The sequence below is a fragment of the Anabrus simplex genome, chromosome 1, assembly GCF_040414725.1.
Source record: "Anabrus simplex isolate iqAnaSimp1 chromosome 1, ASM4041472v1, whole genome shotgun sequence".
Lineage (NCBI taxonomy): Eukaryota > Metazoa > Arthropoda > Insecta > Orthoptera > Tettigoniidae > Anabrus > Anabrus simplex.
Window position 1 is genome coordinate 1717073782 of NC_090265.1, and position 16950 is coordinate 1717090731.

Sequence of the window (16950 nt, forward strand, 5' to 3'; positions counted from 1 at the left end):
AGGTACGGACGAATCAGCGGGAATAACTAACTAACATAACCCCATGACACTACAGCCCTGAATGACCTTGGCCTACCAAGCGACCGCTGCTCACCCCGAAGGTCTGCAGATTACGAGGTGTCGTGTGGTCAGCACGATGAATCTTCTCGGCCGTTATTCTTAGCTTTCTAGACCGAGGCCGTTATCTTACCGTCAGATAGCTCCTCAATTCTAATCACGTAGGCTGAGTGAACCTCGAAACAGCCCTCAGATCCAGGTAAAAATTCCTGACCTGGTTGGGAATCGAACCCGGGGCCTGCGGGTAAGAGAATGGGGGACTAGCTTACCTCCGGAATATTTTGCCCGGGAGAAAGCCATCATCAGTAATCATTCATACAGAGAGAGCTGCATGTCCTCGGGAGGTAGTTACGGCTGTAGTTTCCTGTTGCTTTCAGCCGTGTAGCAGTATTAACACAGCTAAGCCATGTTGAGCCCCTACACCACGGGGCCGGCAGCGAGAATAAGATGGGGATAAAATATTTCCTAGGCGTTTAAGAAACGGATATCGTCAAACCTTCAGCAATAGGGAACAATCTTTGACAAGATTTGACAACTCTTCTTGTAAAACATTGAACTGAAAGAAATATTTGATGGTGTGCAACAGACATAAGAAACGCAGACTGAGGACAGGGCTTGCAATTATTTTAGACATACTTCAGGAACATCGGAAAACCTGTACCATTATTTCAATTTATCCATACAAGACATGTTCTCTCAAATTACCAGAATGTTAAGAATATTAGACAAAACACCAACCACATCCGCTGTAACAGAATCAAGACCTTTGTTCGAAACGAGATTTAGTGCCATTTTCATGCTCGCAATAGCTGCCAACATCACCTCTAAAACGTTTTCATTCCTCCCCTGAAGGGGGAGGCGGGCCTCTTACACGGTGACGCCGTCTCTCAGGCCGGGAGATTTGTTACGGTGAAGGGAGATGTGCGGAGAAGGTGAGGGGGTGGGCGGCCGTGGCCTACACTACGATCTGTCCCGGCATTCGCCTTAGTGCAGGAGAATGGAAAACCAACCTCTAAAAGTCATCGGCAAGTTCTACAGGAGAATGACTTCACTTTTCACCAGCGAGTGAGTTCTGTACATTACTTATATGTTCATTTTATGGGGTTATTTATTGAGTGTTCGATTTCTTAGTTGAAAATTGCAGCACACAGTTGAATATTTTTTGCTACTTGCTTCACGTCGCACCGACACAGACAGGTCTTATGGCGACGATGGGACGGGTAATTGCTAGGAGTGGGAAGGAAAGGCCGTGGCCTTAATTAAGGTACAGCCCCAGCATTTTCCCGGTGTGAAAATGGGAAACCACGGAAAACCATCTTCAGGGCTGCCGACAGTGGGGTTCGAACCTACTATCTCCCGAATACTGGATACTGGCCGCACTTAAGCGACTTTAGCTATAGAGCTCGGTCACAGTTGAATATTAGCAGGAGCTGCCACAGGAAAGATATGGTTTGAGTTAGTTAAATACGTTTTATCAATCATAATTCATCTGCATTTAGGGCAGGTGGCAGGTTCCATATCAGTTGTTTCTCGAGTATTTTTCTAAATGATTTCAAAATGGATGGAAATTTGTCAAACATATCCCTTGATAAAGTATTCCAATTCCTAATTCCTATTCTTGTAAACGAGTATTTGTCCTCTTAATATCCAAGTTTATCTTCGTCTTTCCTTCTTCTAAAAACTCCACTCAAGCTTATTCGTCTACTATTGTAATTTCCCTCCCCTGCGAACCATGTGACCTTGCCGCGGTGGGTAGGCTTGCGTGTCCCAATGAAGCAGATAGCCGAGCCGCAGGTGCAACCATATCGGATGGGTATCTGTTGAGAGACCAGACTAAGGAATGGTTCATCGAAAGGGGGGTAGCAGCCTTTCGGTAGTTGCAAGGGTGGCAGTGTAGATGATTGACTGATACGGCCTTCTAATAATACTCAACATGGCTTAGCTGTGTTAATACTGCTACACCGCTGAAAGCAACGGGAAACTACAGCCGTTACTACCTCCCGAGGACATGCAGCTCTCTCTGTATGAATGATTACTGATGATGGCTTTCTCCCGGGCAAAATATTCCGGAGGTAAGCTAGTCCCCCATTCGGATCTCCGGGTGGGGAGTACACGAGAGGGGGCGATCTTCAGGAAGATGGATACTGACATTCTGCGAGTTGGAGCGTGAAATGTTAGAAGTTTGAATCGTTGTGGTAGGTTAGAGAATCTGAAAAGAGAGATGGATAGACTAAAGTTAGATGTAGTTGGTATAAGTGAAGTACGTTGGCAGGAAGAACAGGATTTTTGGTCAGGTGACTACCGAATTATCAACACAAAATCAAACAGGGGAAATGCAGGAGTTGGTGTAATAATTAATAAGAAAATAGGACAGCGGGTAAGCTACTATGACCAGCATAGTGAAAGGATCATTGTCGTCAAGATAGACACCAAACCAATGCCCACCACAATATACAGGTCTATATGCCTACTAGTTCAGCGGATGATGAGGAAATCGAAAGAATATATGATGAGATAGAAGATTTAATACAATATGTAAAAGGTGACGAGAATATAATTGTGATGGGAGACTGGAATGCAGTGGTAGGCCAAGGAAGAAAAGGTAATAGAGTAGGAGAATTTGGATTGGGACAAAGGAACGAAAGTCGGCAGGTTGAATTCTGCACTGATCATAATTTAGTCCTTGTCAATACTTGGTTCAAACACCACAAACGACGGCTGTATACGTGGACGAGACGTGGAGACACTGGGAGGTATCAAATAGAATTCATTATGATTAGCCAGAGATTCAGAAACCAGGTGTTGAATTGCAAAACTTTCCCAGGAGCAGACGTGTACTCTGACCACAACTTGTTGGTCATGAAATGCCATCTGAAGTTGAAATTGAAGAAAGGAAAGAATGCAAAAAGATGGGATCTAGACAAGTTGAAAGAAAGGAGTGTGAGGGATTGTTTCAAGGAACATGTTGCACAAGGGCTAAATGAAAAGGCTGAAGGAAACACAATAGATGAAGAGTGGATAGTGATGAAAAATGAAGTCAGTAGGGCTGCTGAAGAAATGTAAGCAAGGAAGAAAAGATCAACTAAGAATCAGTGGATAACTCAGGAGATACTAGACCTGATTGATGAACGACGAAAATACAAGAACGCTAGAAATGAAGAGGGCACGAAAAGAAAACAGGAGATTAAAGAATCAAGTGGATAGAAAGTGCAAGATAGCTAAGGAAGAATGGCTGAAGGAGAAGTGCAAGGATGTTAAAGGTTGCATGGTCATGGGAAAGGTAGATGCTGCATACAGGAAAATCAAGGAAACCTTTGGAGGTTAAGAGCTCAGATAGAAAGCCACTTCTAGGGAAAGAAGACAAAGCAGAAAGATGGCAGGAGCATATCCAACAGTTGTATCAGGGTAAAGATGTAAGTAATTTGGTTCTGGAACATGGCTATTGATGCTGATGAAATGGGAGACCCAATTTTGAGGTCAGTGTTTGACAGAGCTGTGAGTGACCTAAATAGGAACAAGGCACCTGGAATTGATGACATTACTTCTGAATTACTGACTGCCTTAGGAGAAACCACCATGGCAAAGTTATTCCATTTAGTGTGTAAGATGTATGAGACAGGAGAAGTCCCATCCAATTTTCGGCAGAATGTTGTTATACCTATTCACAAGAAAGCCGGTGCTGACAGGTGTGAAAACTACCGCACCATTAGTTTAGTATCTCATGCCTGCAAAATGTTAACACGTATTATTTACAGAAGAATAGAAAAACAAGTTGAAGCTGAGTTGGGAGAAGATCAATTTGGCTTCAGAAGAAATGTAGGAACACGTGAAGCAATCCTGACTTTACGTCTGATTTTAGAGGATCGAATCAAGGACAAGCCCACGTACATGGCATTCGTAGATCTAGAAAAGGCATTCGAGAATGTTGACTGGACCAAACTTTTTAAGATTCTGAAGATGATTGGGATCAGATACCGTGAACGAAGAATTATCTACAATCTGTATAAAAATCAGTCTGCAGCGATAAGAATCGAGGGCTTTGAAAAAGAAGCAGCAATCCAGAAAGGAGTGAGGCAAGGCTGCAGTTAGTACCCCCTCCTTCTCAATGTTTACATAGAACAGGCAATAAAGGAAATCAGAGAGGAATTTGGAAAGGGAATCACAGTCCAAGGCTAGGAAATTAAAACCTTGAGATTTGGTGATGATATTGTTATTTTATCTAAGACTGCAGAAGATACCGAGAAGCTGATGAATGGCATGGACGAAGTCTTGGCTAAGGAGTACAAGATGAAAAATAAATAAATCCAAAACAAAAGTAATGGAGTGCAGTCGAACGAAGGCAGGTGATGCAGGAAATAGTAGATTAGGAAATGGTCTTAAAGGAAGTAGATGAATATTGTTATTTGGGTAGTAAAATGACTAACGATGGCAGAAGTAAGGAGGACATAAAATGCAGACTAACATAAGCAAGGAAGAGCTTTCTTAAGAAAAGAAATTTACTCACTTAAAACATTGATATAGGAATTAGAAAGATATTTTTGAAGACTTTCGTGTGGAGCGTGGCATTGTATGGAAGTGAAACATGGGCGATAACTAGTTCAGAAAGAAAGAGAATATAAGCTTTTGAAATGTGGTGTTACAGAAGAATGCTGAAGGTGAGATGGATAGATCGAATCACGAATGAAGAGACACTGAATCGAATTAGTGAGAGGAGATCGATTTGCCTAAATTTGACGAGAAGAAGAGATAGAATGATAGGACACATCTTAAGACACCCAGGACTTGTTCAGTTGGTTTTTGAAGGAAGTGTAGGTGGTAAGAACGGTAGGGGTAGACCAAGGAATGAATATGACAAGCAGATTAGAGCAGATGTAGGATGCAATAGTTACGTAGAAATGAAAAGGTTAGAACAGGATAGGGTGGCACGGAGTGCTGCATCAAATCAGTCTATGGACTGATGACTCAAACAACAACATTGTACTGTAATTCCACGCCATCTCTCCACAGACAGCTCGAAATATTCTACTTAGTCGAGCAGCCCATTTCCTTACTTGCAGTCCAAAGTTTACAACGTTTTCGTAACACTACCCTTTTGTCGGAAATCGCCCAGAACAAATCGAGCTGCTTTTCTCTGAACCTTTTCCAGTTCTTATATCAGTTCTGCTGAGGGTCCCCTTCACGAGAAGCATACTTTAATTATACTCTAATTGGGTCTTATCAGTGACTTATACGACCTGTCCTTTCATTTCAAACCCCTAAATACCCTCATAACCATATGGAGAGATCTATAACCTTTATTTAGATTCCGTTTATGCGATAACCGCAATAAAGACCTTTCCTTATATCAGCGCCTGCATTGATCCACATGATGAACTTTCATTCCCATCAACACAGAAATTAAAAGTGGAAGGACTTTCCTCTTGGTGAAAATTATAATCTGACTTTTCACTCCGTTTAACATCGTACCACTTGTCTACTGTCCATCTCATAACTTTGTCGAGGTTATTTTGCAGCCGCTCAAAATACTGTAACTTATTTATTACCCCATTCAGTATCCGCAAAAGTCCTTATCTGTGATTCCAGTTTCTTAAGCATATGATTTATACATAATAAAACACAGGGTTCCAATAACACTACCTTGCGGGAACCCCGTCTTAATAGTTACAAGATCAGACAATTGCTTCACTTGCTCTAATTCTCGGAGTTCTCTTTTCTGGAAATTTAGTCACCCTTTATAATCTCTCCTGTAGCTTTTAGCACTTCTGGAAGAAGTTCATAGGAATGACAAGCGTTTTTTAAATATTCTAAACTTGCCCTTTACTTTTCGATAAGAGTCTCACATTTGGGTATCTCAGAGAATCAATTAGTTGAAAATCTCTTGTTTTTAATACTTGCTAGAATTCAGAACGAAATATTTCAAGAAATGATGTAAAACATTCTGTGTCGGTAGGGGATTTTCTTTCCTACCTCTGTCAATATAATACAATATAATAAAATGAGCTATTCCACATGGAATACTACCTGTCCTGATAGGATACATTCCTGTGAGGAGGGCCGCCCTGGATGGAGTACATGTAGGTAGCACGTAATGGCGTCGGAGCAACACGCCGCTGAAAGCAAGAGCGTCGATGTTTGGCGTCGGAATCTGGTTCGCTCCATTCATGCTGACATCGTTCCATCCCTAGAGAACAACACATTATCAGGTAACTGAAATATTTTAGAGTGAGTGAACGAAATAAGCTTTTTACTCCCAAGTTATATGCATCCTTATGCGTGTCGCATTCCAGGTTCTAACAATAGCTGAAACAGGCTAATACAGTACATTGCTTCTAATTTAAATAATTATGTACAAAGTTAATGAACATTAAAATGTTTTAGTTCCGTGCACTGATAGGATACAACGGGCCTGCTAGAGTGTGGCGACCTCTCTAAAACCAATGTGGAGAAAGTGATAGGGGAGTGGCCCTGACTTATACAAGAACTATTCTCAGCACAGCCGACGGTGGAACCAACCCACCGCATCCCGAATGCAGAGCGGTAAAACCATGGCCACTCTGCTCGGTAAGCGTCTCTAGACACTTTTACTGGAACTTTCAGCTCATCTTCATTATCCTCACCGTTCCCTAAACAATCTAAAGTAGCATCTTTTGTGTTCTCTTTGCGCAAGGGTGCAGTCATGTTCGAAGACAAAAGGCATCTGTCAAGCCAAACACATGGTACATAATGATCGTTAAAAAGAGAGGTTTTCTGAATCGACTGTAGTCTTCACAGAGACTGTCAGGTAGTACTGCCTGTGTTAGAACTACGGACCTGCAACATCCCATTAAACTAGAGCCGAGTCTACTGTAGAGCGACATTTCAAATACCACTTAACACGTTGACTGCCAGGACACATAACTAGAAATGTCCCGGGGGCCGAAGCTTACTTTCTACTGTGCATATAGTAAATCAGAAATGAAACAATATTCGAAGTGATATTTCACTTAAGACTTCAATATACGTACTAAATACAACAAAAATCAATCAATCAATACTGATCTGCATTTAGGGCAGTCGCCCAGGTGGCAGGTTCCTTATCTGTTGTTTTCCAAGCCTTTTCTTAAATGATTTCAAAGAAATTGGAAATTTATTGAACATCTCCCTTGGTAAGTTATTCCAATACCTAACTCCCCTTCCTATAAATGAATATTTGCCCCAATTTGTCCTCTTGAATTCCAATTTTATCTTCACATTGCGATCTTTCCTACTTTTAAATACTCCACGCAAACTTATTCGTCTACTAATGTCATTCCACGCCATCTCTCCGCTGACAGCTCGGAACATACCACTTATTCGAGCAGCTCGTTTCCTTTCTCCCAGTTCTTCCCAGCCCAAACTTTGCAACATTTTTGTAACGCTACTCTTTTGTCGGAAATCACCCAGAACAAATCGAACTGCTTTTCTTCAGATTTTCTCCAGTTCTTGAATCAATCCTGGTGAGGGTCCCATATACTGAAACCATACTCTAGTTGGGGCCTTACCGGAGATTTATATGTCCTCTCCTTTACATCCTTACTACAACCCCTACACACCCTCATAACCATGTGCAGAGATCTGTAACCTTTATTTACAATCCCATGTACCGGTATGTGATTACTCTTATGAAGATATTTCCTTATATTAACACCTATATACTTACAATGATCCCCCAAAGGAACTTTCACCCCATCAACGCAGTAATTAAAACTGAAAGGACTTTTCCTATTTGTGAAACAACCTGACTTTTAACGCCGTTTATGAACATACCATTCCCTGCTGGCCATCTCACAACATTATCGAGGTCACGTTGCAGTTGCTCACAATCTTGTAATGTATTTATTACTCTATACAGAATAATATCATCCGCAATAAGCCTTACCTCTGATTCCACTTGTTTACTCACCCCGAGGTACCGCCGTGATCCCACAGAAATATTAACTTTATGGTTTTGGCTAGCTGGGCAGAGCAGTAATAGAAGCTTGCGTTGCTTCACGGTACTCATTGTACCCAACTGACTATGCCACGATTTGTTTGCTAGCGCCTAACACTACAATCTCAAGGCACTTGTTGTTCTTTAGTAGGGTTGTGAAGTTATGGTGCCATGTTTCACCTACCCTGCAGTAAACATTCTCAAGGCAAACGTATAGACCACAAAACCTCCATCAGAAATTGTAAAAAGTGTGCTTTATTATTTTTATGCAGCTATTTTACGAATAAATCGAAATTTTTCTTGAACATGTGTTCCTATAAATTATTTCCTATTTACTCCTTGCCAAGTGTCGTTTGTATTTTTTCTATTGCCAATGATGTTGTCAATTTAGAAAATGCAAATATGTTAATATTTATGCTAAATTTGTTTGGTTACGCGTCAAGTATCAGCTCAGAGAATGATTTGGAAGGAACTGGTGTGGCCTACTGATAAGGTATGCATAAGCTTGGAATGAAAATGGGATACCGCAGAAGCGATTAACGGGTTTCCCAACCATAGGACTCAAACCCACTAGCTCCCAAATCCCGAGGTTGCGAGTTAGCTAACCCGGCACACCAAAGCGCATGGCTGAACTTGTTGCACGAATACTCACATACTGCTAATAAAAGGAGGTAGAACTATTAGAACTAATAAAAACTATAATTTGGAAATCAAGCACGCCAGGATTTGCTACCAGGGGGAGAAGTCAACAGCTCGGCGGTCCGTCGTCCTCGCAGCGAAAGTCATATAACAAAACCTGTCAGCGGTACTCACGGTCCACGGCCTCACGAGAAACTCACTCAGCTATATCTTTTATGTCGTTGCTGTAAAATGTACCGCTCCGGCAGCCAACGTATTTTAACTCGTGAAGACATATGGCAACTTCGAGTAAACTCCGGAGTGCGATGGAAAAGGTTAAGTTATGTTTGATTTAATAGACGAAAATTAGTGCCATGTCAGTCCGCCTCCATGGCTAAATGGTTAGCGTGCTGGCCTTTGGTCACAGGAGTCCCGGGTTCGATTCCCGGCCCAATTTTAATCATCATTGGTTAATTTCGCTGGCACGGGGGCTGGGTGAATGTGTTGTCTTCATCATCATTTCATCCTCATCACGACGCGCAGGTTGCCTACGGGAGTCAAGTCGAAAGACCTGCACCTGGCGAGCCGAACATGTCTTCGGACACTCACGGCACTAAAAGCCATACGCCATTTCATTTCAGTGCCATGTCATGTAGTCTTTCTTACGAAAGATTCGTAAAATGTTACTTTGTGACTATTTTTCCTTACAGAGGCATCTGAGACAGAAATAACTTGAAGTTCTATTCGAATACATATCTCACTTTCGTTGAGATGTACTCGCATGCACAGAAATGGTGTCCCGATGTAAACAAAGCACGGCGTCCCTCCATTTCCTCGCTTAACGTATTGCTGCTCGCAGACATTCCGCTACAAGACTCTTGTGATTGAAGAAGACTCTTATTTGAATTTAAAAAATTGGCTATGATATAACTTTAATATGGATAATGGGACATTCAAACAACACAGGTAATGATCAGGCTGATAAAATGGCAAAAATTGCTGCATATGGAACAGCTATTGATGCTTCAATTGCCCTTCCTTTCACAGATTACACTCCGTTAATTTAACTTGCTATGAAACAAAAACGGCAGCACAGCTGGACACAATCGGCGAAATTAAAAGGGAAAGTATCACTATCAAATTCAACCGAACATTCCTAGTCTCCCATGGATTTCTAAGACAAAATATTCACGAAGACATATTACTACCATTATCAGACTACGATTTAATCACGCTTTTACCTCGGCTTATAAATTCAAATTTAAACTGACGAACTCACCCATGTGTTCATGCAATAATAGTATTGCCGACGTCAATCATATGTTTTCAATGTTCTCATTTCACGCTACATAGAAAGAGGTTTTTACATAAACTGATATCGCAAAAACTACAGGTTCCATCAACTCCAGCTAATCTAGTCAAAAACCCTACACCGTCACTTGTTGCCGCTATTCAAGAAGTTTTGGATAACTGTAATATTAATATAAAAATTCGCTTGACTAATGAGTATTATTGAACTAAATCAAATCACATCCTCCTCTACATAACCTGTCAAATAAGACTTTGTAACGTTCTAATCAAGCAAACCTAGTGTTTCTAAAGATGACGAACAATTCAACAAATCGCAAGTGAAAATCAAATATGTTTCCTTGAAGACAAGCGCTAATAAGCGTGGTGACTAGGTAATGTGTATTCAGCAGAACTCAAGAAAGTTCAAAACAAGAAGAAGAAGAAACTGATCGAAATGGGCACGGTGGTGGATGTATAGCAATACACACACCGTGCCTTCAGTACTACCCGTTCACTCCTTCCCCTCCTTTTCAGTACTGAAGTCGGGCAGTGTTGACTATTTTTGTACATGCGTGTACAGGAGGTTTTTAATCGAAAAGTATTTGATACCAGTTAGGAATACAAGTAGCTTGTAGCTTCGTTATTTCTGGTTATAATTTCTAAACATCATTTACTGTTTCGTAACTTGGTTCTAGATTTTACTGAAGATATATCATCATAATTTACCAACTCGGATAGAGAATTACGATTAATTCTATAAATAGAAGATGAATATGCTAAAATAAGATTTTGATGTACAAATTATTCATCATTCTCCTCTTTTCCGCTTATCCAGCCCCTGCACGGGTCGGGACTTTTATGGCACTTATCCGCTTTCCTCTGTCCTTCCATTATTCCTCTTCCTTTTGTCCCAGTCCAAGTTTCTTCTACTTGCACTCTTCTTCATAGAATCGATCCACGTTGTTCTAGGTATTCCTCTCGCTCTCTAAATTATTTAACTATAATATTATAACTGTGTAATTATTTCTTCATAAAATAACTGAAAATAAATAAATCATAAATGTATTGTTTTGTCTTAAAATATACAACAAAATGATACATCTGAACATAAATTGTTATTATACATTCAACATTTTTCTTATAATCGAAAATATGAACCTATCACAACTTTCTAGAAAAAATACAGATGAAATAAACACACGGTAAAATAATTAACATAATGCACTGACCATAGTTACATAATCAGTATCAGAAATTTTCTTTCTTTTCTTTCTTTCTTTCTTTCTTTCTTTCTTTCTTTCTTTCTTTCTTTCTTTTTTTTCTTAATCTGTTTACCCTCCAGGGTTGGTTTTCCCTCGGACTCAGCGAGGGATCCCACTTTTACCACCTCAAGGGCAGTGTCCTGGAGCTTCAGACTTTGGGTAGGGGGATACAACTGGGGAGGAGCACCAGTACCTCGCCCAGGCGGCCTCACCTGCTATGAGAAAGTTTTTACAAAAGAAAAATGGAAATAAAGACAAAACTAATTGTGAAATTTGTATTAAATAACTAAACAGTTGTGTCAAATACTGACTTTAGATTAAGTGATGAGTTCCTCCTCCCCTTCAGAACATTAATAACCAGTCCATGCCTCATTCCTGTTTGCCACTTGCTCTAGCCGCTTGGATATGGAATCTATGAGATGCTGGAAAAGTCTGGTTCATTCCTCAGATGCGCCCAAATTCGACGGATGTTCATTAAGAGAGCCTCGATTCACTTGTGATAACATAGGAGCCATCTTACAGCGTAAGGGTACGTCCAAGATGCACGCTGGTTTTCTGAGTCAGACGGTCGGCGCCGAGTCGACGTAAGTATGTCCTGTGTTTTTAAGCGGGACTGGCCATAATGCACCTGCGCGCAGGAAGCCTGCGCACTGATAGTCTGACTCAGATATTTACCGGAATGATTCGTTCATTCTGGTTTCAGACAACCTGCCGCGCAGGCTGTTGATTTTCGTGTTGAGTGTGGTAATTCGCCCAGTTCTTCGTAAGCCTGTGTTCAAATTTTAACAAAATAAAACAAAACGTATCCGAACTCATTCTGAAATATTCAAAAATCTGTTTTCGTCGACAAGTAACTGTGGAAAAAGGTGTTTGTACTCCCCGTAAATATATCTTAATTCATTTATAGGATTATATCACTTCTCATTCGTTTTAACTTGGTTGTAACATTGTCACTTAGCAGCAATAGAGCTGCAGCCTGTTCTCTTGTTAGTTCCATGCTACACTGATCAGTTGTATTTCATATCTTTTCTTTTGTGGCAGCTCTGTCTGCGCTGACAACCAGCTTTCATAATGGCCACATCCCACCTGCCACTCGGAGTCAGACATTCAGCGCCGACTGTCTGACTCAGAAAACCAGCGTGCATCTTGGACGTACCCTAACGAAATCTAGACCGCCACAGAATCAGAATAGCAATATACGTACTGTGTCTCACTCCTTTTCGGTACTGGAGTGCAGAGTCCTGCACAGCGGCCCAGCCCATGAGCTGCTTCGTCAGAAGGCAGTTTATCGGCTTTGGCAGGGTCGAAAACAAGCCCGTGACGTCATCGCACGGGCTGGTCTGCGAGCACCGTGTAATGCTATTACTGTAGTATTAGAAGGTGTTGGTCTGGACAGCGCTATGTCGTTCGTACGCGGTGGGCCATTGACAGCGCTGTGGCAGTGGTATGGCCTGACTACTTCAATGTGTACAGTGCACTGCGTGTCAGCGGAGTCAGTTGCATTACGGTCGAGTGTAGACGATCATGCTTGCTGTGGTTTTCTGTTTGACTTCCACCGTCTAACCTGTTTTCGGGTATGAATGCGGACTGAGGACCCAAAAGAAAATAAACCATGGCAAGGAAACGTGAATTAAAGAAAAGGCTAGAAACCGGAGAATACAAGATTTCTGATCCGGATCCGAACCTTAAAAGTCATATTTGGTCGGTATTTAAGCCTATTGTTGACGGTGATGAGAAAGACGTTCGTTTTGTGTGCTATACGACCTGCGGCGAACTTTATGCACATACTAAAGGGTTGACCGATATGGCACATATTTCTCGTCATCCGTACGTATCTAACAAAATTTCTCTCGTAAAGGAAAATCGTCCTCCAAAATCTACTAAGGACTTGATTGTTGCTGAATTTGTTCGTATATGTACTCGAGACTTAAGGGCATATGAGACAGCTGGAGGTTGGCTTTCTTGATCTCGCTTTGCCATCCATTGACACTGGACTTTGTATGGAAAAGTATCCGGAACATCCAGTATCATCCAACAACCGTGTCCCGACACATTGCAGGGAGTGCTAAACGTCTATGACAGGGTGTCTTTAATCCGTGCGGTCTCGGCTGGCACACGCTGACTAGAGCGGAGAAATTCGAAGGAGATGCGTTATGGGTACACAATATTCCTTCCTTCATACGAAGAAAGTGCGCTACCTCTAAATGACAGCTGTCCTTCACCAGTATCATTAATAAGGCACCGTAAGTTGTTAATTTACATGAAATAATTTTAAACACATTATTGATATAACTGAACCCATGACATTTGTGGCCCAAGGGTACAATACTAAGACAATAGGATTGTAGGCTACTTAAATACTACACACATTAACCAAACATTAAACGAAGAATCAAATTCTGACTTGTCGGAACACATCACATCACAACGCTTCTCGCCTGGTGCAAGGGGAAACTTCGCCACAGCACCTCCAAGATTTTTGCTCGGCCGGGTGGCCCTCAATTTTACTTGCTACCCAGCCGACCTCAAATAGCATATAGGCTGACGCCTCGTTGGCAGTCGGCCTTCTCCACTCACCATGTCTTACTGCCTAATCCCCGGAGTAGATCGAACTATCTCTGAAGATGCCATCTACCACGACCTTCGTACAGCCGGCGTCCCAGCTTATAACGCCTACCGATTGATGGATGACATAACTTTCACTCCAACACCGCAGATTTTGGTACATCTCCCGAGAGAGGACGACCTGCAACGCCTCTTCGCCTCCGGAGCGACCATTCGCCATAAGACCTGCGCAGTGGTGCCAACTCCGCCGTCCATCCAAGACCAGCTCTCTGCGGATCCAACTATTGTTCCAGTCTTCAACGCGTTTCTTCCCCGGACATTGCCTCAGCCACCATCACCCTTCTTCTCAACAACTCTTACTCCCACGACCACTATGACGACCGCATATACCAGTTCTCCACTTCCCATCACCACTGTCACAACTTGTCACCCTTCACCAGTAATGTCCTCATCTCTCCCACTACGTACTCACGACTACCACAACCCCACCACACTCTTCCACCGCGTTGTCTTCTACCACCGCTGCTTCTTCATCGCCGCCTCTACAAGACACCTCCGCAGCAGCCGAAGACCCGCCACCATCGCCGCAGCAGCAACCGCCATCCTTCCATGCCACGTTTAGTTGCGTGCTACGCGGGATTCCACCCTGACATCTCCGAACGGGCGGTCCTCCAGGAACTCCACGCGGACGGCGTTCCCGCCCGACGCGCGATTCACATCCACAACACCAATGGCCCTACTTATATGGTGCGGCTCCTGCTTCCCAGTGCCGAAGACATTCAACAGCTCGTATCAACGGCCACCGCCACAAAGTGGAGCCCTCCCGTTCTCCACCCCAACCTGTTCGCTTCCCTTCAGCTAATTCACATCGTCGCCCCCGGCCAGCCGCCCCTCCTGTTCCACCTTTTCCACATGTCTGTCAACCCCCTCCCCCACCTCGTTTCATTCCTCCACCCCTTCCGATATTCGACCTTCTACGTTTTCTTATCACTTCTCTTTCTAATATCACAGCCACCCTCCATCTCCTCACCTTGCATCTCCACCCAAGACCTCTCTTCTAACCTTCATCTTTCCCATTTTTGCACTTCACCTTTTCCCCGACCACCCTTGCACTCCCCTCTGAATACTTAATCCTTGCACACATCCCCGATACCTATAATACTATCCGCACACACCTCCTAATCCCATACATCAAATTACCCTCCTCCCCATACCATCGCTTCTCCAACCTGCCGAAACTCCTGGCCAGAGTGAAGGCGTTACCTTCAGGGTGGCCCTCCCCTCCCCTTCAGGGAGGGGAATGAAAGCATTTGTAGTTAGCTAGTTCTGACTTGTTCAAGGTACATTAAATTAATAAATTAAGAGTATACTCGTTGACTAAACAAAGGTGTGATGCAATAACTTAAAAGCATTGCAGTGAGCACTTGTCTAAACCTTAGGCATCATGGTTTCGGTTACCTAAAAGCGACCCATTTATGTTCATTGACTTCCTGAGCCCTACTAAATTTTGCTGACAATAAATCGGTCATTGTTAGACCCGATAGTCGGCAGGCGCTATTTCCGTTACTGCATTGAAATGTATATCTGTTAGCAGAGATCGGAATCGAGATTTGTGATCTTCATCCTGGAAAAGAACTGTTCACATCTTCAAGACTTCCAAAGATCGACAGGATTTCTGCCACGAGTTGTGGAAAGCGTAATGGGACAAGTGTTCGGTAAAAGTCAAAATTTTCCTTTCTTTTTCCTCTTGCTTCAGCCGCGCGTTACATATTAACCCTATACGTTTCAGTTGTAAATTGTGGTATGCGTATTCTGGTTGAACACTAAAAGAGCTGCAACTTTCCTTTCACAACATCAAGTTTCTGAAGTGGCACGAAGAGATCTGCTGTGAGCGAACGTACTCAACTCCCCTCCCTCCCACCTAGAGAGAAGAAGTTCTGCCTGCACGCGTGCGAGGTCATTTCTAGGCCGTGCGATGTCTCACTGCGGGCACTGTTTGACATGCCTCGTGTACGAGATTCAATTATGTCGGAGGAACTCAGCGGTATGAGCAGAAGGGAATGCGAAGCCACCACGGATATGTGAAAAATTAGCGCAAAAAAGAACCATTAGGTAACATACACGGTTTCTTATTTTGTTGAATGAGAACTCAAGTCTCGTGTCTTGTTTACGTCCAGGTTTCCAAACGAGCCTAAAACAGGTGATAATGTTAAAAGAGAATTGTTGAGACGTTGCATTGTCTTGGTTCCATCGAGACGGTACTAAAAGACGTGCATTTTACAACTGATTAAGGTGCCAACGTAATAGCCACACCGCATTTTTATACGAGACTGAATTGCGCCTGTTATGTGCCCAACACGATGCTGAGAAATGCTTATATCAGTTATTTGCCTTCATATTGATGCCCTATGTCTGCGACGAACGGACTTGTTGCTACGTCAAAATGGCCTAGTATAAACGATCCTTAAAATCATTGTAACAACCCAACGACACCACTCGTTTAACGATGCTAGAATTTGAACAGTGTCAGTATTCGGCTTTCTGAGAATAACTTGCTAAAGAAGGACAAGCGAGTCATATGGATGGAATCGGTAGCAGGCTGATGAACGAACTGATCGTTCCCCTTAAAGTATGTACACTACCTGACAAAAAATGAAGCACCAAGAAGAAATAGTCGGATGTCGGTGTAATTTCGTACATGTACGTGCCATGGGCGGATATATAAATGGATGGAGTCGCATTTCTCTGTGACAGGTAAAACGGCCACCAGAATGCATTAGTGTTGTTCGTATTTAGTATTGGTACCAAGCCTGGTAGAGTAGATAAGGGGCGTGAACAACGTCAGATGTTAACTGGTCACTGTAAAGGACACAAAGATGCCGCATACTCATATGAGTCAACGTTATCAGCACCTGACAGAGTTTGAAAGGGATCTCTTATTCAAGCCCCATTGTCGGCAGCCCTGAAGATGATTTTCCGTGCTTTCCCATTTTCACAACAGGCAAATACTGGGGCTGCACCTCAATTAAAGCCACGGCTGCTTCCAAACCTCTCTTAGGCCTTTCCTACCCCGCCATCCCATAAGGCCTCTCTCTGTCAGTGTGACGTAAAACAAATTCAAAGGGACCACATTGTGGATCTCCGGCTGGTCGAATTGTGTAATATCCAGATCTGTGGGACATTCAGATGTGACAGTGGCCCATTGTTGGA

At 42.7% G+C, this 16950-nt stretch overlaps 1 protein-coding gene across 1 annotated transcript in view; it reads right to left on the reverse strand.

The window, feature by feature from the left end:
- The window catches only part of LOC136882207 (arylsulfatase B), a 157694-nt gene that overhangs the window by 109404 nt on the left and 31340 nt on the right, over window positions 1-16950 (reverse strand). Inside the window, exon 3 of the mRNA XM_067154775.2 lies at window positions 6079-6238. Within this exon, the coding sequence (XP_067010876.2) occupies window positions 6079-6238 (160 nt within the window). The remainder of the gene's footprint in view (window positions 1-6078; window positions 6239-16950) is intronic.